Raw genomic sequence first — 21,889 nt, 5'->3', positions numbered from 1 at the left:
TGAGTTGGTGATTCCCTCAGGGCCTCTGTTCCCACATCTGGAAAATGGGCATAGCATCTACACCTCTCCAACTGTGGCCATGAGGTTGGTCAGATCATCCCCTTGGTGAATATGGCTGTAGTCTAGGAGTTTCCCTGCATGCCCACTTTGTCAAATGTGGGATTTGTAGCCAGAGTGAAGGTGGGATTAACCAGGGGCAACCAAAGTCCAACCTGGTCCAGGCACTATACACTGAGCCCCAAGAGATTGAGAAAGCAGGGGTGGGCAGAGCTATGGGGACTGAGCAGGCTCACACCGAGCAGGCTCTGAGCCTCACCCTGCTCACCTGCCAGTGGGCTTCCCAACCCTATGTGATGGAGGGCAGCTAAGGTGCACCTGGGGAGGTGGGAGTGGGCCCAATGATGGCATCGAGGTGCCCGGGTGCCCATACACCACACACACACAGCCACGCTTAGAAATGTAATCTGGGCACCAGCACATGCCCTAGGGAGTCTAGAAATCCTACATAATGAAAAGCCCAAAACAGCCCCTGAGCTGTGAGTGGCCAGGCCCTCCCTGGGCTGAGTTGGCCCCGGTCCCTGCCAGGGCGAATGGCCTGTTGTGCCGCCTGCGGCTGGCCTGTGCCCCAGGTGGGAAGCATTTGTGTAAAACCCCCTCCCACAGGCCCCGGCTTCCACATGGACCAGTGGCCAGGCTCAAAGCTCAGGGGGTGCCTTCAGCCAGGCGGGCCAGGCCCTCCCGAAGCTCGCTCAGCTCGAACAGCCTGACGTCCAGCAGCTGTGCAGCCCGGCCCACCTCGGCCCTTGCTCGTTCCCTTTCAGCCCGTGCCTCCTCCAGGCTGCGCTCCATTGCCCGTAGCTGGTGCTCCAACTCTGTGTTTCGGGTCTCCAGATCCTGCAGGGAGAGGGTAGGCAGGGTTGGGGGCCCTCAAAAGTGTCCAAGGGCATCCAGCATCTGAGTGCTATCCCCATATAGACCCCCCTCTGGGCCAAGCCCCCTCCACATCTTGGCCCCGCTCTGGGCCAAGCCACCTCCCTGCCTCCTGTGCCCAAGACACTCCTTGGTCCCTGGCCAATTCGAAAATTATAGAACTGATCACGTCCCTCTTCTGAAAACCCTCCTGTGACCCATCAGACAGGATGAAATCCACACCCCTCCCTCCTCCATTCTCATTCCAACTCAGCCTCGCAGGCCTCCTTGTGGCTCCTTGAACATACTGATGTGCTGCTCCCTACCTTAGGGCCTTTGCACATACTGTGCATGCTGCCCAGGAGACAATGGGGAGCATTTCCCCAACTTCTCTCTCCCTGGGACGCTTTTGGGGGTCAACATATCCTTGAACACCTCCACCTGCAGACTCACAGGATGTGCCCCATGAACTTTTCCTGGATAAAGTCTTTAGCGAAAGCCAGGCCAGCCAGCTCTGGTTCAAATGCAAATTCCTGACCTCAGGTTGGAGATGTGCTGAGGCCTGGATGGCATCAAATGCTGGAACTCAGCAGACTCAAAAATTACTTGTTGAATATAAAATATTGTACCAACAACACCATTTACAAAATACCTCAGACCTTCCATGCATCTGATCTTCCCAATCCTTCACAACCTTAGGTAGATGTCTTCCTGACCCCATTTACAGGTAGAGAAACTGAGACTCAGGGGGACCTGCCAGGTAGGGAAGATCCCAGGCCTGTCCAACACCAGAGGCCGGCTGCCCATACGTGGTCACCCCACCCCCCAGCAACCACACACACCTGCACCTTCTGCTGTGTCTCTTCCCGTTCCACTGCGTCAAGGGCCTCGCGGGGCCCACCAGCCTGGCTCTTCAGTGTCTGGATCTCCTAGTGGAGAAGAGTTCCCAGGGTCTGTTCTGGAGATCCTAGCCGCCCCCCATGGGAGGTCAGGGAAGGTGAAGCCTGGGGACACACACACGCTCACACTCTTAGTGCTCACCTGATCCTTGGTTTGCACTAGGGCTTCCAGTTGCTCCACAGCCTGGCCAGGTCCCTGCTTCTCGCTGACTGGGGGTGGCTCTGTGGCTGCCTGGGCCTCCAGCTCAGCCACCTGCATGGACAGAAAGGTCAGCCACTCCCTGGGGAATCTGCCTCCTGCTTAGTTCCACTGAGACTAAGCATTCACCATCCCCCTGGTTGGACCTACCACCCAACCCATGGCAGGAAAGACTTTAGGGTCTGACACCCTTCTGAGGTTCATTCTATTTCAGACCCATTTTACAGAGCCTGAAACTCTTGAGGCTCAGGGAAGTGACCTGCAGAGATCACACAGCCACTCTGTGAACCTAGACAGGACGTGAGGAGGCTGGGGCTCCACAGATGCCCGAGACGCTTGGGGTCTCTGGGAGAGAGAGGTCCCCTCACCCGCTGCCGCAGCCGCTCGGCCTCTGCGCGCTGGGCTTCCAGCTGCTGCCTCCACTGGGTGGCAGCGGCGTTGGCCTCTCGCAGGGCGCCCGCCAACTTGTTGTTGCTGTCCTGCAGCGCGAAGAACTCGGCCTCCCATTGCACCTCGCCCACGGAGCTGCGGGGACGCGGGGGTCGGCAGGGGGCAGAGCCAGGCGAGCGGACGTTAGTCTAGGGAAGGGGCCCGCACTGACTGGGAAGGGGGTCGGAGTCAAAGCAGACTAGGGAGCGGGGCCAGGGCGGGCCGGTTAGGGGCGGAGCCAGGGCGGGGAAGTGCCCAGGAGGCGGACCCTTGTCACGAGAGGAATCAGAGTAGGCGCGTGGTATCAGTCAGCTCAATGAGATAGCGGGAATGCAACAAAGGGTCAGCCATGGGGACGTGGCTAGAACGGGGTGGGTTTGGGAGGCTCCAGTGGGTTCAGAACTATCCGGGGGAGGTGTGGACCGGGCGGGGGCGGGGTCAGCACCAGGAAGGCGAGGTCAAGGCAGGAGAGCGTTGGCCTCCGGAAGCCGCAGGATTGGAGTTCCCAGGCCTTAGGTACAGTCAAACCCGTCGCCTGTCGCGCCCCAGCAGTTTCTGAGAAGCTCCTCTCCCCGTCCTTCTTCTTGCCCCGCCCCTGTGTCCCGCCGTACCCCCCTCACCCCTCTGACAGCATCTTCTTGAGCCGCTCGCGCTCTGCTGGGCCAGGGGCATCTGCGCTCTGACTGCGGAACAATTTCTCATCGCCAGGGCCGTTGGCGCTAACGAGGGGGCTCGGAGGCACCTGAGTGCATGGGAAGAAGCAGGGTCACAGCAGTGGGGAGGGTGGCTTCAGTCAAGGACCTATTACCTATTAGGTCATGGTTGGGATCAGAGCTCGTGCTACTGGGGTCGTGGCAGGGTAGGCGTCCTTTCCAACACTGGGATCCAAGTGCGCCATTCCCCTCCTTACCCACCTTCCAGGGCTCCCCATGGCTCCTGGGCCCCCACCTTGCTTACCTGGGCTCTCACCAACCTCTCAGGAGCAAACCTGATTCAGACCAGTCTAAACCCACTGAAATATTCGATATCTGTTAAGGGGGAACAATCTAAAACCTCTGTGCTATTCCATAGGAGCAATGCCCCTCCCTGGGGCTGAACTTCGACATCCATTTCAGATTCTAACAGGAAGCCCTCTCCACCAGGCTGAATTCCTTATGAATCCACCTTGCTGCCTGGACCACTGAGCCTTGAGGGCAAGGGCTAGCCTGCGTTTTCATCTCTGTAACCCTTATGTCCAGTCCTGGGCCTGACACACAGTAGGTGGTCAATAAAATATGCTAAATAAATTAATTTGGGAAACCATCCAGGAACAGTTCTTTACTCTGGCCCCTACTTAGCCATCTCAACTTCCAGATTTTCACTCTGCCATATGAACTGGCTTTCTGGCTTTCTCTGAGCCAAAGCTAAGCCAGACCCCCCCATCCCCAGACATGCTCCATGGCACCCATACCCTTCCTCTACGGTCACTGCCATGGGTCTGTGAGCATTTGGTTCTGGGTACCAGCACAGTGCACAGACCCCCTGATATTGGTTAAGCGTTGGGCAGGCATGGAACAGGGAGGGCTGACCTGGTGGGCAGTGAGTCCCAGGGCTGGATTGGTCAGCTCCCCACCATCCTGAGATTTCTCCCTCGCCAGTCTTGCTGCTTCCTTCACTTCTTGGAACTTCTCAGCAAACTGGGCCGGGGGGCAGGAGGAGAGGGACAGGAACAGACAATCGACACACCCCTGGCGTTCTCCTCTAGGGCCCCGCCAGGTCACCCCCACCCAGTGCCGGCCCTGTCACTTAGGAATAAACTTTAGGAACTGCGTGTATCCCCTAATCTCCTAAACTGGAAGAGTGGGAAGGTTTGGAAAATGATGCCCCAGTGAGCAGAGTCTGTTTGAGGGTGGGGGTGGGATGTTCATGGAAAAGGCTTACATTGAGCCACCATGAGAAAGGAATCCCCATTTCCTCTCAACCAGAGTTATTTCAACAAGGAGAGCCTTAGGTGGGTGCTGATCTGTCTTTAATGCCTGAGACATGTGTAAATATTTGTATGAAAAAGAGAAAGCAAGTCTTGGGCTTGGAACCCTAGCCAGTGAGAAATCGAATGCCCTGTTCTCATTTTTGTCGTGTTAATATTTATATTTGTTGCCTATGCTAGCTTTTCAGTTAAGGTAGGATATACTTTTTTTTCATCTTAAATTAAATTTTCTTAGTTTGAAAATGATTTTTTAAAGAAAACATTTACAGACATACAGCCACTTGATTTATGCAAAGGAGCCAGTGCAATTCACTGGGGGCAAGTGGTCTTTTCAAAACTGGCCCAAGAGTAACTGAATGCTCATATGGGAAAAAATACTCCTACCTTACACCACTCATAGAAATAAATTCAAGGCTTAAATGTGAAAGGAAAACAAAAGCTTCTAGAAGAAAGAGAAGAAAATTGTCATGCCCTCAGCAGGACTCAGAGAGAACTAACTATCCAGGAAAACAATGGATAACAGAATACTGAAGTCTAGAGGCAGTGGAGGGTGGAGGGAAGTGATGATGTAGTGTTAAGGTATGTAGGGAAGCACCCAGCCCATTCCTGCACCAAAAGAGAGGCAGGGTATACCCAAGATTGGAGTGGGTGGCCTGTAGAGCTGGGATGTAAACCAGGGAACCATGAAGGGGCTTCTGGCTTGTCCAATTCTGCAGCTGGGAAAGTGGAGGCCCAGGGGCCCCAGTATATCCAGGAGAAGACCCAGGTTCAGCCCTGTCCCTCCCATCATGTACCCTCAAGACCCACCTGGGTCAGATGCTGCTCAGAGGCAAAGCCAAGGCCATAGACAGTGTTGGCACGACTGTCTGCCCACTGCCCGAACTTTTGGGAGGTTTTGGTAAAGGTCATGTTGGGGGTGACAGTGCTATTGATAATGGCCTACGGAGAGGAGAGCAAAGTTAGAGGTTAAATGAATACCTAATAATGAACATGAGACCCCCAAGGTATCACGTCATATTAGTGCTTTGGAGGCTCTTGGACTGAGCCATTTCAGTAGGAAGAAACTGAGGCCCAGAAAGGGTCAGGGATCCCTCCTCCTTCTGCCCCTGGGCACACAGCAAGACAACAACTAGACCCAGGCTTGTTGCTGCTACCCCTTGTCACCTGCTACCCAACCTAGGCCCCGCCAGGACCTTGGCACCCCCGATGCTGATGATTCGATAGACATTGCGGGTGGCATCATAGAAGTAGGAGACGGTGAGCGCGTGCTTGCCCGCGGGGATCCAGTTTCGTTTGGTGGCTGGGTCAATCTGGAACACGTGTGCACGTGTGCTGAAGATGGGCTGCTCCCTGTGTGGAGAAAGGACCCTCAGTGGGCGCCGAGTATCCTCCAAGGGGCTGAGAGCCAAGCTGGTAGAGGCAGAGGCTCACCTGGCTGTGGACATTGGTCAGGCTGGACTGGATGGGCTCCAAGGGGCAACCAGAAGGATGGCAGGAGCTGCTGGTTCAGCCTCTGGGGGAAGAGGAGGCTGAGTGTACCCCCAGGACTGGTTGAGGGAGGCCAAGCAGGTCCAACCTCAGGACCCACTTCAAGGTGCACCATTCATAGAACTTCATCGAAAAGGTGAGGGAATCGGTAGATCACTCAGAGCAAGAACACCCTGACTCTCCCTGTAGAGAAGCCTCCACAACACCTTGGGCAGGAGATGGCTTTCTGAGAGGAGCCAGGTGGCCCCTAACATCTCAGCATAAACCTCTCATCATCCTGGTTCCTGGATCCCCAGTAAAGCCACCTCAATCTCTGGGTGCACCAAGGCGGCCAAGGCCAGCTCTCCTTCAGTACTTTCCCACACATTCACCCCAGGCTCCCCACACCAGAGCCTCCAGCAAAAAGTGGGGGCATCATCAGGTGCCTACTGGGAAACCAGTTCCCACTGGCCCCAGAGAAGGCCCCCTCCACTCCCACTCTAGGGCACAGGCACAGGCTTAGTCAAAGTCCAAATCCCCAGGGAATCTCCATCCTTGTAAAAAGACAGGATGCAGCCCCAAAAGACCACCCTGGTGCCCACTGCCAGATTGCCCATCACCATTCACTCCCCATACCGTGGGGGGTTGGGTAGGACCCAGGACTGGGAGATGGTCTCCCCATTCTCTTTGCTGGTTCCCTATCCACCACCCCACAGAAACCAGGAACAGCTGCAAGGGGCGACTTCCTTACCCTCCCCCTGCGCGCTCAAACTTGCATGGGTTAGTCCTGACAGGATCTGTAGGGAACCCAGGAGGGACTTGTGGGGGCGGGGAAAATTGGGGGAAGGGACGCCCGGCCAAGTGGCCTCCGTGGTTAGAGGGGGATGCCCCCCCACATCCCCGCCTCCGTCCTGGGCAGCTGCTGTCCAGGTCACAGGGTCTGAAACCGGAACCCCTGGTGGGGGAGGGGCGGCAGCTCTGGCCCGGGTTGGGGGCGGGTCCGAGTCAGGCTGGGGCTCCACGGTGCAGGGGTCCCAGGAACTCAGGCCCTTCCGGCCAGGACGCTCCTACTGCGACTGGCGAGTTTGGGGAAAGTTACTCATCAACTCATCATGCGACTCAGACGCCGCGGGGCTCCCGGAGAGGACCCGACCCTGCCTGGTGCCTGGGATCCTCGATCGCCTCTGGGGGCGAAGCCCCACCCCATGCGCCCCAGTCCCGGGGCTTGATATTTAGTCAGGATTGAGTCCTCACCCGTATCAGGAGCAGGGAGCCTAGTAAGCGCCTCAACTTCGGGTCCCCCACCTTGGAATTTCCGAGATCCCCGCGACGCCCCGACTCCAGGTCAAGAACTTCGGAGATACATTATCTGCCTCTTCCAACCCCAGGTCCAGAACTTCGGGGATCCTCCGCATCGCCCCGATTGCTGAACTTTAGGGACCCCCTGCCACTCTTCCATCCCCAGGTTGGGAATTTCGGGGTCCCCTCTTACCGGTCCCCACCTAAGGTCTGGAACTTCGGAGACACCTTCGCAGCCTCCTTCGGGGAAGGAACTTTGGGAACGCCTAGCACTGTCCCCGACCCGACCCGAGCTCCGGAACTTCAGGGCCGCTGCGCCCCTTAAAGACTTGGAATTTCGGGGCTCCTCCTAGCCTCCGTGTCCGGAACTTCGGAGACCCTCGCTCCCTCCCCGGCCCTGGAACTTCGGGGCCCCTGCGCCCTGGCGCAGGCTTGGCCGGCCGGGCTCACCCTACCGGATTAGCGCCTCGTGAGTGTCCCGGTGGAGTCGGGTGCGGCCCGCGGCGCCGACTCCCCGCACCGGGCGCCCGGCTCGCTCGATGGCTCCGGGCCCCGCGCCCTCCGCGCCGCCCTCCGCGCCGCCCGCGCCTTTGTCTGCGCCGCCGCCGCCGCCCGCGCCGCCTCCGGTCCCATCGCGGTTGGTCCCGACGCGGCCGCCGCCCGCCCCGCCTCCCGGGGCCCCGAGGCCTCCCGCAGCGCCCCCTACTGGGTCTCCGCGGCAGGGGAGAGGGGAAGGAGGATGGAGTGGGAGAGCCCGTAGGAATGGGGAGAGGGCTGGGGGTGGGGGTAAGAGCGGGGAAGGGATCTGGGGTGGGGGTGGCGACAGAGACCCAGACTCAGAGACAGAGAAACGGGGGGCGGAGAGGCAGAGACACAGGAGATAGACGAAGAACTACAACAATGTATCAAGACAACTGTGACAATGCCAAGGATGGTTGGGTGACAATGATAATTGGTGTGTTATAGGGTTCACAAATCCAGGTAGTGTCAGTGTCCAGTTCCCACCGAATGGTGAGTCCACAGGCCTGGATTGCCACATCCGGTCAGAGGGAGCCCACTCCTTCATATACTTGCCGGAAGCAGATCCTTCTGGGGCTGAGCCTTGATCACCTCCCCAGGCACCAGCCTGCCTCCGAGTCACACAGAGCCATCGGTTTGTGGGCAGAGCTACCAAGGTTCCTCAGACCCAAGGCCCACAGTTCCTTGAAGCTCTGAGCCTCACAGTTGAGCTTTCTGACAACCTGAGAGGTTTTGCTTTTGGTCTCTGTCACATACCCTTTCCCTCTTATTTCTGTTCCCTTGACAAAATCACACATCTGACCTGGTAGCTACTTTCAAATTACCTTTAGGTTAATTCTGGAGACTTGTTCCCGGGGCCAAGATCTGAGTTTTCCTCCCTCCAAGCCTTTGCCCAAGCCATTCCCTCCACCTGGAGAGCCCTTCGGCTCCTCTCCTCCTGGAAGTTTCTCTGACCATCCTGGGCTTGGAAGAGATCTCTCCCTGCCCTGCCCTGCCCCACTCCCTCTTCCCTTTCTGTGAGATCCCTGACCTGTGTTACCTGTTTATTACTTCAGTTGTGGCCAGGTCTGGGAGCTTCCGGAGGGCTGGTCACTTCTGAGGTTTCCTGGGGAAACAGGTGCAGACTCAGTTTCCCAGGCTGCTTCTAACTTCACGAGGCATCTGCACAAGCAAAAGACTTGGCTTCACTCTCAGGCCCGAAGCCACGAAATGCATGAACACTGTGGGGAACAAAGAGAATACCGTCTGTTCTGTGGAAAGAGTGACTTTTTCTTATTACCAAAGAAATAATAATAATAATAAAAAGTAACTGGAAAGGTGCCAGCAGGGCCAGCCAAGGCTTCTGGAAGCCTCTCAGGGTGTGCTGAGTGGTGGCCTGCTACGGAGCTGGGGTCACATGGCCATTCCGGCATGTGTGTGGAGTGGAGGCAGGCCATCTTTCCTCCTTATGTGGGCAGAAGGCAATAGCATGAGAGAGAGTGGGAAGCTGAATCCTTTCCTGGGCCCCCATCAGGCTCCGGGAGGGGCTGGGATGGTGCTGGCCTTGAGCAGCCATGACCTGAAATTGTCTTAGTTGAGTCCAAACTAAGGGAATGGCTTTGTCAGTTTTAGACCTGTTTTCTCACCTGGAGAATGGGCCGATGTGCACAGGGCTGGGGAAGAGGCAGGGAGGATTCAGGTGACATTAGCACCTCCTTATTGTCCCCAGGGTGTAAATGAGTAGAGTGCTTCCCTGAACTGCCACCCCCACCCCAGCCTGAGCCCTCTTCTCCTTGGGGCTATCCTTGAAGATCAGGCAGATGTCACCAGCCCAGGGTGGCTGACTAGAAGTAACAGCTTTCCCCTGGGACTGTGGAAAGATGTGAGAGAATGAGCATCCTGTCATAGGAGGGACCAAACAGAAACTAGAATGGTTTGTTTGGCTCTAAGGAAGCACTTTACAGAGTGATGCTTATGGCCTCTGACTAGTTAATGTGACTCAACCTTTGGAGTAAAGCTAAAGCCTATCTCCTCCCTGGAGGGTTTCTGTTCCACCAGATCAGGGGAAGTTTTCACTCTTCCCCAAAGCGACATGCGCAACTCTGTGGCACGGTTCACAGTGGCTACCTAGATCTGTTATGGCATGATTTCATTCCCATCCACCTCTTCCACAGCTCTGTCCCAGTACCTAGAGCAAGGCTGACCTGCAGTAGGAACTCTGTAAACACTTCTAGAAAGAAGGGATTCTAGGCCCAGCCTTGGTGGTCTCTAGAGTCATGTGAGCCAGAAGGTGACTCCCAGACCTGCCTCTTACCAGCACTGTGACTTTAAAGAAGCCGGTTTCCCTCCCTGTGCCTTAGTTTCCTCATCTATAAAATGTGTATAAGAATGGTGCCCACTTCTGAAGTCTCCTGTAAGGGTCCAACAAGTCCTTGTGTGAAGAAGGCATGCCCCTGAGAACTTATTAAATGCTCACTGTTACAAACATATTTATTCTTGACTGTCTGGGTATGTGGTTTTGATCCTGAGCAAAGTTCTTAAGACTTTCTCTTTTAGAGGTTGAAGGGTCCCAACCAGGCATGAGCTATTAGGGACAAAATACATTTAACCTGGTATGATATCCTCCAAATATTTAGCTCTGGGCTCCTTATGTGCTCTTCCAGCCATCCTTCTCCTCCATCTCACCATTCCCCCAGCCATGGCCAGCTGGTCCAGCCACCAGAACTTATCCTCCCGGAAAGCTCCTATTCATCCCTCAAAGCCACACCTCCAATGTTCTTTTCTTTGAAAAACCCTCCCTCCTCTTCCTGTAGATCTTCCCCAACACCTTCCCTCCTTCTGGCCCAACCCTGACCCCACGGGGCAGGGGGGTGTCTAACTGACTTCTCCAGCCTGGGAGCAACTCAAAGGCTGGGCTGAGGCTTCCTTTGGGTTAGGCATCTTGGCTTTGGGAGATGCATGGAGGTCATGGCAGAGGAGAGCTAGATGACTCAATATTGGTGAAAGTGACCTTGCCTTAAATTTAGATCCAACTCAACTTCTGCCCAAGGCCAAAGTTAATTCATTAAACAATCATCCCCTCAGAAGTAATGAAGCCAGGCTCCCTCAGGCCCAGGCACGAAGGGGCTCAAGAAGGGGGTCCAGCTCTGGGTTAGAATTGAGCTCCTAGGATCAGGACCACTTGGAGATGGGAGGTGGCGGCATTTGCACCCCCATCCAACTCCAAACCTGGATCTGTGGTCTGAATCCCACAGACCTAATTTCCCTCATTGCCACGTGTACTAATTACCTCCGTGGTGCCAGGTGGCTGGGCGGGGCTGCTCCATTTTTGGGAGATAGGTCGGGCCTGATTATTTTTGGATGTACCGTCCTTGAAGACTCTGCCATCCGCCAGCATGAAGGGCAGAAAGTGGGGCGGAGAAATTGCGACCATGTCAGGAGGGACAAGGGACACTGGGAGACATGGTGGTTAGGCTTGCCCAGGGGATTCCTGAGCAGGGGCTTTAGGCCTGAGGCCTGAGGGTCTTTGGCATATAGCTGGAGGTGGCAAGACCTGGAGGGGGTGAGAATCAGCTCTGAGGTGGACTGGTCTGGAGGCCTGTTTTAAACATGGCAGCATTGGTGGGAGAGGGTTTTGGGTGGGGGGATGATCAGACGGGCCTGGTTGGGAATACCAGTCATTACTGGTGTGCTGTATGTTTCGGGGCACATGACCTCCTCTCTTTGCACCTTTCCTAAGGGATCAAATGGGGATAATAACTCACAAAGAGTGCTCTGGGCAGAGGACACAGCATGTGCAAAGGCCCTGAGGTAGGGATGGGCTGGGTGCATGAGGAACGGTGGGGACGTCAGGTGGTCCGAATGAGAGGAGAGTAGGGGATTCTGAAGGCTGAGGGGGGTCGCAGGTGCCAGGCGGAGCCTCTTGGGACATAAGGTGTGTGGATTTCATTCCAAGGGTACTGGGGAGCCATGGGAGAGTTTGGAGCCAGAGAGGAAGGGACTTGATCAGATTTACACTGCAGGCTTCAGGCTGGGTTTTAGTTCTTAGTAAAGATCTGGGTGTTTGTACATGTGCAAAATGGGGCAATCCCTTCCTTTCTCTGAGCCTCAGTTTCCCCATCTTGGGTTGAGTCCTGAGGCTTGGACAACCCCAGCACACACTGGACCCTCAGCCAGGGAAGCTCCCCTCCCCTCAAATTCCCGAATTCTGGCCGAACAGCCTACGTGGCCTCTCCCTCGCCTGCCCTCTCCTCCTACTCTCCTTCTGTGGCCTTGAAGGAACAGCTGTGGGAACAGAGAGCGGGAGGCCTCAGGGAAGGCTGAGAGGAGGGGCTCCGGGGGCCGTGTTCCTGCTCGGTGACAGCCTACGCGGGGCCGCTGGGTGCCGAATGTTCTTGCAGGAACTGGGTGACTCAGATGCAGCAGCCACTTCCCTCGATCTGCTCGGGGAGGCCATTTCTGGTCTCCAGGCACAGTCTGGAGTCAGGATTCTCCTCTCTGGGCCACCCCTAAATGAGCCCTCCCTCTACCCATCCTCCTCCATCCCTTAACAGGCTGCTTTGCTCACTTGGCTGCTCTGGCACCTCAGAGGCTGGTGCATCTGAGCCACCTCTATGGCTCTCTTGGAGGCTTCAGAGGGAAAACCTAGCTTCTCATCTCCATTGGCCACACCGCTGGACCCTACATCTGAGCCTCTGCATTCAGCTCTAACACCCCCTCCTCCAGGAAGCCTTCTCAGACTCCCTCTACTCCCCTAACCCTGACCTCAGAGGACCGGAGTGTTTGCCTGTGCCCACAACTCAAATTGGAGCTCCTCAGAATCCAGGCTCAGGCCAAGGCTTTTCAGGGCTCCATTGTCACCAGGTGTGGGAGGAAAGAAAGGGGCACTGGGGAAGAGGACACTTGCTGTGGCAGCCCAAGGCAGGAGCCCACAGGCCTGACCTGTAACTTAATTTTTATAAAAGAGAAAACTGAAGCTCGGTGTGCTTAAGCCAACTCCTCAAATAAAAAGCTGACCGGTGGAAAGCTTGGCCTTGAACCCAGGTCTGAGAGCCAGGCCCTGCTCCCTGCAGCCTTTGGAGCCTTATTTACCCACAGGTGGAGGAGAGGCACCACCTACCTGTAGGTAGACTTCGTACAATCTGGGCTCAGATCCAGGAGTTTGACAGCCTGTCTCTATGGACACATTGGGGGTCTTCCTGGGCCTCTGTTTCCTTCTCTGTAAGATGGGAGTTCCTCATCTGTTAACCCGTGTTTATTGAGCACCTACTGCATCCCAGTACTGTGGGAGGCCCTGCCCTGAGGGAATGCACTGCTATTTGGTGGACAAGATGGATGATAAACAGAGGACTGAGTAGCGTGTCAGTAAATCTGACAGTTTTTGCAAAGAGGAGAAAACCAGACAAAGCAATAGGTGGTTGGTGGAGGCTGCTCAGGGGAGGAAGTGATTCAGGGGAACAGTGTGTGCAAAGGCTCTGAGGCAGGAATGTGTTCAGCCCTCTGAGCAGCATTGAGGAGGCGGGTGTGGTTGGAACAGGGTGAGTTGTGGGAATAGCGGTTGTTCTGGAGGGCAGGGATCTCCATAGGCTGGGTCCCAAGGAGCCTCACAGGCCCCAACAGAAAATGTAGACTTTGTATTCAGAGCCCTGGGGAGCCATGAAAGCCTTTTGAACAGGAGAGGGACATGATCTGTTTTGACATGTTTCAGATAAGATTCACCAGAGTGCCACATGGTGAATGGACTGAGGAAAGAGGAAGGTAATTCTAAGACTTTCTCCCTCAGTTATCACAACTTGGAGGGTATCTTGTGCTGTGCTTGATAAACAAATGACATTGTTGTCACCACTATTATACATTTGGTATTGGCCTCAGGCTCTGAGTTCGTACCACTCCCGGGGCCTCGGAGAGGAAGCCTGTCTCAAAAACCTTCTTTCCTTCTTGTCCAGCCTGCTGCACTCTCTCTCATTCTCTCTTCCTCCCCTTCTCTCTCCCCCTCCCTCCCTCCCTCTCTCTTTATTTCTCTCTGTCACTCTCTTTCTCTAAAGGCCTCTTATCACTGAAATTCCAGGCCTCCAGCTAGACGGAAACATCTGCTTCCCTGAGCAGATCCTGCAGCTCCAAGGGAGCCTGCTGTCCCCCTGGCTGAGGGAGGAGGACAACTGAGGGAAAAAGAAAGGGTCACGCATTAGGCACTGGCTGCATACACAGGGAAAATACTGTACGGGCTGCAGTCAGGGACCTGGGTCAAGTCCTGTCTTGTCTTCTTCTGGCTGGGAGGCTGAAGAGCAGTGGCCATAGGCTGTCCAGGCAGAGGATCGCAGTTGGGCACAGGATGACTGCTTCTCAGTGGATCCAACAGGGCAGCGTTGCCTGCCTGACTTGTAGGATCCAGTGCAAAAGGAAAACTCAGGGCCCCTTGCTGAAAAATTATTCAGAACTTTAAGACAGTGACATCAGAGCATTACACTCAGAAGCTGGCCTGGTAGGAGCTTTCACAGCCACCTTCTACAGCTGGGGAAACTGAGTCTGAGAGAGGGAGGGGGCGTGCCAAGAGCAGAAGGACCCATGAGAACCCTCCACCTCCTGAAAGAGTGGCAAGTGTGTTGAGTGGCTGGTGAGATGGAGAGCAGGAGCTCATTTTTGGTGAGAGGCCAGGAGGAGCCGTGGCATACGTTTTCTAACAGAATCAGTTGTATATGTTTTCTCTTCTGATTGCCAAAGTAATATGTGCTCAGTGTAGAAAGAGTTTTAGGAAACACAAACAATCATAATGTAAATAATGTAAATAGATCCCTTGTCATAGTGTTTAATTCCCTGAGTCCATTTTTATTATGAATTTACGACGTGCCTGGTGTTCACTGGTGAGTTAAAACACCCTGGCACAGGAAACAAACTAACTAAATTCAGAGCCATCCCTGCCTTCAGTGGGTGTGGGCTGGCACACACCATGTGCTCCATAAATATCTGTTGAGTGAATAAAAATTTTAAAATAAAATGAATGCCCAGAAATCACTGTTACTAAAATGATGGCCTCTTTCATTCTAGATTTTTTCTTTTTTCTCTTCTCAGCCATAATACAATCATACTGTATCCACGACTTGTCAGTCGAGGCCCACTTTCTACAAGGATCAATACTAGTCTTTCTTCTTGTGTTGAAAGATTTCATCATCAAAGGCTCTTTCATGATTTATTAAGCTGATCCCCTATGGTTGGGCATCTAGGTTGCTTCTTCAAGGGTTATTTTTGGGGAATGGCCTTAAAAGTGGAATCACACATTTTCGAGGCTTTTGATGGATCCTGTCTTTCATGCCACACCATATCTCACTCTGCTTCCAGCAATGGTGGGTGAGTGTGTCCATTTCTCTGAATATTTGACCTTTGCAAATAAATATCAGAGACATGTATTTTGCAAGATGTGGATTAAAATCAGAGGCCCCCAAAGGGGAACTGGAGAGTAACTTTGTAATAGGGACGGGGTTTCCTTTTGGGAGGATGAAGTGTTCTGGAACTAGATAGAGGTGGTGGCTGCACAACCTTGTAAATGTGCTAAGTGCCACTGATTTATATTATTTTAAAATCATTAATATGTATTATGTGAATTTTACTTCAATTAAAAAAAAATCACAGACCCCAAACTCAGGGATCTCCGGTTTTCCAGAAAGTCCTCAAAATTCTGCTCGTGTCACCTCCTCCAGGAAACCTCACTCATTACCACACTCAGCCCACCATGCCCCTTCCAGCACTTTCCATCTGTCCTCTTATTTGTCTTCAGAGCTCTCATCACTCCCTGGTATAGTTTCTTTCATTCATTCATTCATTCATTCATTCATTCATTCATTCGGCAGAAGAGTTCGTAATTATTATTATGCCTGTTTTCCAGAAAAGGAAACTGAGGCTCAGAGTATCAAGGTTCCCTCAGGACACCAAGCCAGGTGAGTGCAGGACTGGGCTGTACCCCCACCCATATCCTTTCCTGGCTCCTTCCAGAGATGCCCAGTGGCCAGGTCTGGGGTTTTCTCAGGATTCCAGAAGGTGTAAACAGTTCACCCACTGTTATTGTTACACTATTACTGTTACAGTTACCGTTACACTGTTACTGTGTAAACAGTAGCTGGACCTCAGAAGGGGTTCTTGTGACTTCTGGTCCCTTAACCACTTCAGTCCATTCACTCACTCACTCACTCACTCATTCATTCATTCATTCATTCATTTTATAAAGGTATTTTGAGGTCTAACCATGTCCTGGACCTTATGCTGAGTATGGGGTACAATAAGCATAAAAGGCAAATATATAAACAAAGAGAGGTCACAGGGCAATATATACTGAGAAGGAAATCAAACAGGAAGCTAGAAAGCATGGACATGGGGTGGTGGTGGGGGAGAGAAGTGGGGGCTGCCTTGCCGTCTCCAGGATGTGCAGGGAAGGCCCTCTGAGGAGGTGACATTTGAGCTGAGACCAGAAAGAGGAGGAGTCAGGTACACTGAGATCAGGAGGAAAGAGATCATAGGTGGAGGGCACAGCACATGCAAATATCCTGAGGTAGAAAGAAGCTAGGCATGTTTGAAGAACATGAAGGAGGTTGCTGAGGCTGGAGCAGAGTGAGCATCGGGGAGAAGGAAGGTGGGGAGGCCAGGGAGATGGGTGGGGTGTGGGGAGCCTCCTAGGAGGCTGCAAGGAGTAGGTTCTGTTCTAGGATGATGGAAGTCGTGGGAGAGTTTTGAGCTGTGGTTTGTAAGTTCTGGAAATCTCCCTGTGGCTGTTGTAGGGAGAAGAGGCTGGGAGATGGTGATGTTGAGGAGACCAAAGATGAGCTGGGGCAGCCTCTGGGGGAGAGATGGCTCTCCTGCGGGGGCCAGGGAGCAATTATGAGAAGTTGGCTAAGAATGGGGGAGAATGTTCTGGAATCTGAAGGAGAAGTCTAGGGAGGCTCCTGGATGTTTGGATGTTTGATGGAGCTTCTCTCTGATTTGGGGAGACTTGGGGGGCACTGAGCAGGTCTGAGGGTGGCCTGGGGTCCTCTTGTGCACATCTCCCAGTGGATGAAGGCACTGGACAGGGGCAAGGCCTTGAACTTTCCCTTGGCAAAGACATGCGTGGAGAGTGTTCACCTTGCCCCTCAGAAAAAGGCAGGAAAAGGAAAAGTATTTAAAAAGGCGGGGTTGGGGCAGGCAGGAGGTCGAATCAGATGTTTCACCATCCTGCGGAAAAGAAGCAAGTCAGAGCTGGCCTGTGCTTCCCCACCCTGCTTCCTTTGGCAAACGCTCTCAAAAGTCACTGCATTGTGCTGACAGGGCAAAGCTTGCTCAACTCAGCGGTTAGGACAGGCCCACAGGGGGCTTGGAGACTATCGGGGGTTGAGTCAGATGTTTCTGGGTTGGCATCTCTGCCCCACCCATGGTTCCCTATATGAGCTTGGACATGGATGGGCTTTTCAAGAAATTGTTCTGGAGCAACAGGATATTCATGTGGAACAAAACGAATGATCCCTACCTCATGCCATCCATAAAAATTTAACCTTGGGCAAAGCCTTTTATTACTCTGAGCCTCTTCTGGGAGATGGTCCCCACCTTGCTGTGGTAGGATTGGGTACCAGGGAGCCTGTTGTGTGGCTGGCACTCAGACAGCTACTGCCATTATTATTATTAATATTTCTTTAAAATTCTATTTAATTTCTTTAAAATTATTCTATTAATAATTCTTCAAAATGAGGCATACACATGAGTGCACTTAAGACTGGAGAAATCTGAATAAGGTCTGTCGATTATATTGATATTGGTTTTCTGGTTGTTATAATGTACCATATTCTTGCAAGATGTTCCCACTGGAAGTGAGGTGAAGCGTACCCCGTATTTCTCTGTATTCATTTTTTTTCAAAAACTTTATTGATATATAATTTATATACCATAAAATTCACCCCTTTAAAGTGTTCAATTCAGTGGGGCTTTTTTTAGTATATCCACAAAATTGTACAACCATCACCACTATTTAATTCTGGAATATTTTCATCACCCCCAAAAAGAAACTCTACACCAATTAGAAGTCACTTCTCATTCTCCTCTCGTACCTTGTGCCAGTCACTAATCTACTTTTTGTCTCTATAGATTTGCCTATTCTAGGTATTTTATATAAATGGAACTATATAATATGTGGCATTTTATTTTATGTCTGGCTTCTTTTACTCAGCGTCATGTTTTTAAGATTTAATCATGTTGCAGTCTGTGTCACTATTTCATTCCCTTTTGTGGCTGAATGATATTCCATTGTATATATATTTCATATTATATTCATTCATTAGTTAGTGACATTTAAATTGTTTCCACTTTTGACTGTTATGAATAATGCTTATATTCACATACAAGTTTTTGTATAAACATATGCTTTCAATCCTCTGTTTATTTTCTACAACTGCATGTAAATCTAGAATTACCTCACAATAAAAACTTTAATGAAAGGAAAAAAAACGACCTGCAAATTAAGATTGCATGTTGAAAATAATGGAAAACAATAAATTGTAATCTGTAAAGTGGGGGCAACCTCTATGAAGATAGTGGAACAGCCCTTAGCCTAGACCTTGCCATTTCCTGCCTAGACGGGGGCTCTGCCCTCATTGCCCCCCACCTGGGGATGCTGACAGACCCTTAACAGCCAATGACAAATCTTATGATGGTTGGTACACCTAACCATACCCCTCCACTACTCCAGCACTCACTATGGCTCCCCACTGCCTTGTAGCAAAGTTGACCTACTTGGCTGGCCTTGGAGCTCTCACCTTTGCTGACATCTCCACTGCCCTCCCACAGCTACCCCGTGTGCCTGCCCTGCTTGCTCCCCTTCTGGCTCCCTCTGCCCAGATGCAGCTGGTCAACACATCTCCCTGTTCTTTCCTTTGTGGTGGACACATCACAGATTGCTTTGCAGAGGAGGTGATATTCTAGCAGGTGAGTTTGTAGGGGTGTGAGACAGGCAAGTATACTAATAGTTAAAATTTAGTTTCATCTTAGGCATCAGTGCCAAGTTCTTTGGTCAAATACTATTCTAGACGTTGCAGCAAAAATATTTTCTGGATATGGTTAATATCTCCAATAAGTTGTCCTTGATACTCTGGGTGGGACTTATCTAATCAGTCGAAGCCCTTAAGAGCAAATGCTGAGTTGTCCTGGGGAAAAAGGAATTCTCCTCAAAACTGCAACACAGAAACTCTCCCTGAGCTTCCTACCTGCTGGACATAGATTTCAGACTTACTACCCGCATAATCACATGAGCCAATTCCTTAAAACAAATCTCTTCATACACTATATATAATGTGTTAATTCTGTTTCTCTGGAGAGCCCTGAATTGATATAGGCACCCAGAGGCCCAGCAGTGGTGGGAGGCAGGGCTCACTTTTCAGAGACAAGATTTCTTGGGCAAAGCGAGAGCGTCCAGTGGCAGAACCTCGGCCGCTCACCTTGGCCTTTCCCGATTGGACACAGGCCAGATTCTCAGCCTCGGACGCTGTCCAAGACACCTGCAGGCCAAGGACACTCATTAGAGGCCTCAGGTTTCATGGTCCTAGGCAGAGGCCACCCCAAGGTGCTGACCCAGCCTGCCACCCTCGACCAAAATAAACCCAGGGAGCTGTGAGATTAGCTGCCTCCCTAAAATGCCACGGTCCATTCTGGGTCACAGATCTGGGCCCCGAAAAGCCACAGTGGTGGACCAACTGGCCTCAAAGAACAAAAATTTCATTTTGGAGAGACTCAGGTGAGAGGAAGTGATTATAGCAGCTGTCTATGAAGGGACACTTTCTCTTCCCAGAACCCTTAGGTACCTTGGAGGCAATCAGAGCAACCTAGCACCTTCGCAGTCCCCTTCACAGATGAGCCAGTGGGGGCAGACTCCCACCCACATTTTTTATTTCACTGAGAGCAGCATTGGATCTCCAGTCTGCCCAAATCGGGTGACTATTGATTATTTAACAAGGTTCAGTATAACCATTAAATATTTACTGACAGTCCTCACTATCTACCCAAGAGATGTCAAAATAAATGTCCATACCAACACTTGGACACTTGACACATGTGTTCATGTTGGCACTATTCATAACAGCTAAAAGGGTGGAAGCAACCTCAGTGTTCATCAATGAATGAATGGATAAACAAAATGTGGTCCATCTGTACAATGGAATATTATTTGGCCATGAAAAGGAAAGAAGCTTTGACACATGCTACGATGTGGATGAACCCTGAAAACATGAAGCCGAGTGAAAGAAGCCAGACACAAAAGCCCACATGGTGTATAATCCCATCGATATGAAATGTCCAGAACAGGCATATCTGTAGAGACAGAAAGCAGATTAGTGGTTGCCAGGGGGAGGGGGAGGGGGAGTGGGGAATGACTGCTAATGGGGACAGGGTTTATTTTGGGGGGTGATTAAAGAGTTCTAAAATTGACTGTGGTGATGGTTACACATATCTGTGACTGTCTTAAAAACCATTAAACTTTATACTTTAAATGGGTGAATTCAATGGTATGTGAATTTTGTATCTCAAAAAAGCATTTTTTTAAAAAACGTTCTCCCAAATTCCATATTTACTGAGTACTCACTGTATACCAGGCCTTGAGCTGGGTGTTAGAGCAGAGTTCAGAGAGAGAGGAAGAGTCATAAACAGATGACCATAGTGCCAGGGGATTCCTCTCTCACAGTACAGAGGGGAAAGATGTAACATTGTGTGGATGTGTGAAGGATGGAAGAGGGAGGCTGTATGTTGGGTTTTGAAGGATGGATAGGAGTTTGCCCAGATGAAGGTGGGAGCTAATGGTAAACTCAACTTTACAAAATCTAATAAACAATAAAATAAACATAATTTAAAAAATGAAAATGAGTGCATCTTCATTTGTCCACATGAACTGAAGGAATATTTATCTTCAGACACTTCACAACCCACCTTCAACCACGCCTGGCCCACCCAAGCAACTCCCAAATGACATTGTTCATGTCCACAAATGACATTGTTCATGTCCACAAAGACAGTGCTGTAATAGCATGTCAGCCTGTTCATCAGGTGTGTGGAGAAATTGGAAAATTCGGGCTGTCTGCCCTCCTAGTCGATGTCTGTGAGGACAAACAGAAGGGCCAAGGCCGGGCCTGACTGAGAACCTCCCCCAAGGACCCGCTTTCTCTCAGCTAAGCTGGGTTCCTTTGGGCCTCCCTTCTCCCAGTATGGCCAGCCGTGGCTCTGACCAGTGGCCACAGAGAGTAAGGAGGATAGACGTTCTCATCCCAAAATAAATCATGGCCCTGAATGGGTAAACAGGAAACTAGGGCAGAGGAGGGGGCTGGTGAGGGTCTGAAAGGAAAGAGAATTGTGCCTTTCCTGGGAAGATGAACGCAGCCTGCCTGCAGCCACTGCACTCTGCCTCTGTTGTGCCCCCAGCTGTCCCCAAGCACCTGATACCCAGTGTATCTTTTCTGCTGAGTTCTGACCCTTGGGTCTGACACTTCTCCCAACGTGGACCCCATTGTCACTCAGAAAAGACCTTTCCTTGCACTCAATGTGAGTTTTCCTTTTTGTAAACCCAGTGTGACCTTCGCCTGTTTGCTCAGTGCTCCCTCCCTATACCCCATTGTATAGAGAGAAGGGGAGAGAGCAGGACTGGCACTCGGTGGCGGGGGCTCCAGGGGTCCTCCCACATGCTTGATTGACGGCAATTTGAAACAGGAGACATCTAAAGGGGTGAATGTCTTGGTTGAAAGCAGCCGAGATGAGTATAGCTCAGGGAGGAAGCCTTGGCTTCCATTCCTCGCTCTGTGCACCTGCAGAATTTGTTCCTGCTCCTTCTGGGAATAGCATCTTGGTGTGTATGGGGCTGACCCTCTCCTCTCTCAGGGAGGTCATTCAGTGAATGAGTGAGCAAACCAACAAAGAGATGGACAGAAGCTACCAAGAGACTGTCAGAGAGACCCTGGAGGGACTTTCAGAGCAGCCCGCAAACCAGGTTCTGGGAGGAAGCAATGGGAGGAGAATGTCTCTATTCAGATCTGGTGCTTTTTTCTCCTAAAACCACAGCTGCCTCTGAAACAAAGACTGACAATTGCCACCAGTGTGCTTCGTCATTTTTGCTTCCTTTGAATACTCTTTAGTGAATTTTCTTTCCAAACTGCACAGTCAAGCACTCTGTGCCATGAAGTGCGTGGCTGGGGGAGGGACAGGAAGTACTCCTGCCCCCTACCCTCAACTTTC

The 21,889-nt window shown here is 51.9% G+C and overlaps 1 protein-coding gene across 4 annotated transcripts; it reads right to left on the bottom strand.

Annotated features, from left to right (window-relative positions):
* Positions 1-446: 446 nt before the first annotated feature.
* On the bottom strand, positions 447-7,782 carry HOMER3 (homer scaffolding protein 3). 4 transcript variants are annotated; one of them, XM_011366741.2, is made up of 10 exons: positions 7,624-7,782; positions 5,834-5,915; positions 5,596-5,752; positions 5,210-5,341; positions 4,005-4,112; positions 3,057-3,178; positions 2,376-2,532; positions 1,951-2,061; positions 1,752-1,838; positions 447-894 (listed from the first exon to the last, which is right to left on the bottom strand). In XM_011366741.2, the coding sequence occupies exons 2-10, from the start codon at positions 5,845-5,847 to the stop codon at positions 703-705; spliced, it is 1,080 nt and encodes a 359-aa protein (XP_011365043.1). In that variant the 5' UTR covers positions 5,848-5,915; positions 7,624-7,782; the 3' UTR covers positions 447-702. The 4 variants fall into 4 exon arrangements, with proteins under 4 accessions (XP_011365043.1, XP_011365044.1, XP_011365046.1 ...); XM_011366742.2 differs by lacking the exon at positions 7,624-7,782 and adding an exon at positions 7,362-7,577; XM_011366744.2 differs by lacking the exon at positions 7,624-7,782 and adding an exon at positions 7,372-7,576.
* Positions 7,783-21,889: the final 14,107 nt, after the last annotated feature.

Source organism: Pteropus vampyrus, unplaced genomic scaffold, assembly GCF_000151845.1.
Source record: "Pteropus vampyrus isolate Shadow unplaced genomic scaffold, Pvam_2.0 Scaffold126, whole genome shotgun sequence".
Taxonomy (NCBI): domain Eukaryota; kingdom Metazoa; phylum Chordata; class Mammalia; order Chiroptera; family Pteropodidae; genus Pteropus; species Pteropus vampyrus.
This window is presented reverse-complemented; position numbering and strand designations above follow the sequence as displayed.

Bases quoted from the DNA above. Each gene is read 5' to 3' on its own strand.
- HOMER3 (XM_011366741.2), bottom strand. The intron at 2,062-2,375 runs GTGAGGGGACCT...CTGTCCATGCAG, and splicing joins CCGAGCGGCTGCGGCAGCGG to GTGGCTGAGCTGGAGGCCCA. The intron at 1,839-1,950 runs GTGAGCACTAAG...CTTCTCCACTAG, and splicing joins TAGTGCAAACCAAGGATCAG to GAGATCCAGACACTGAAGAG.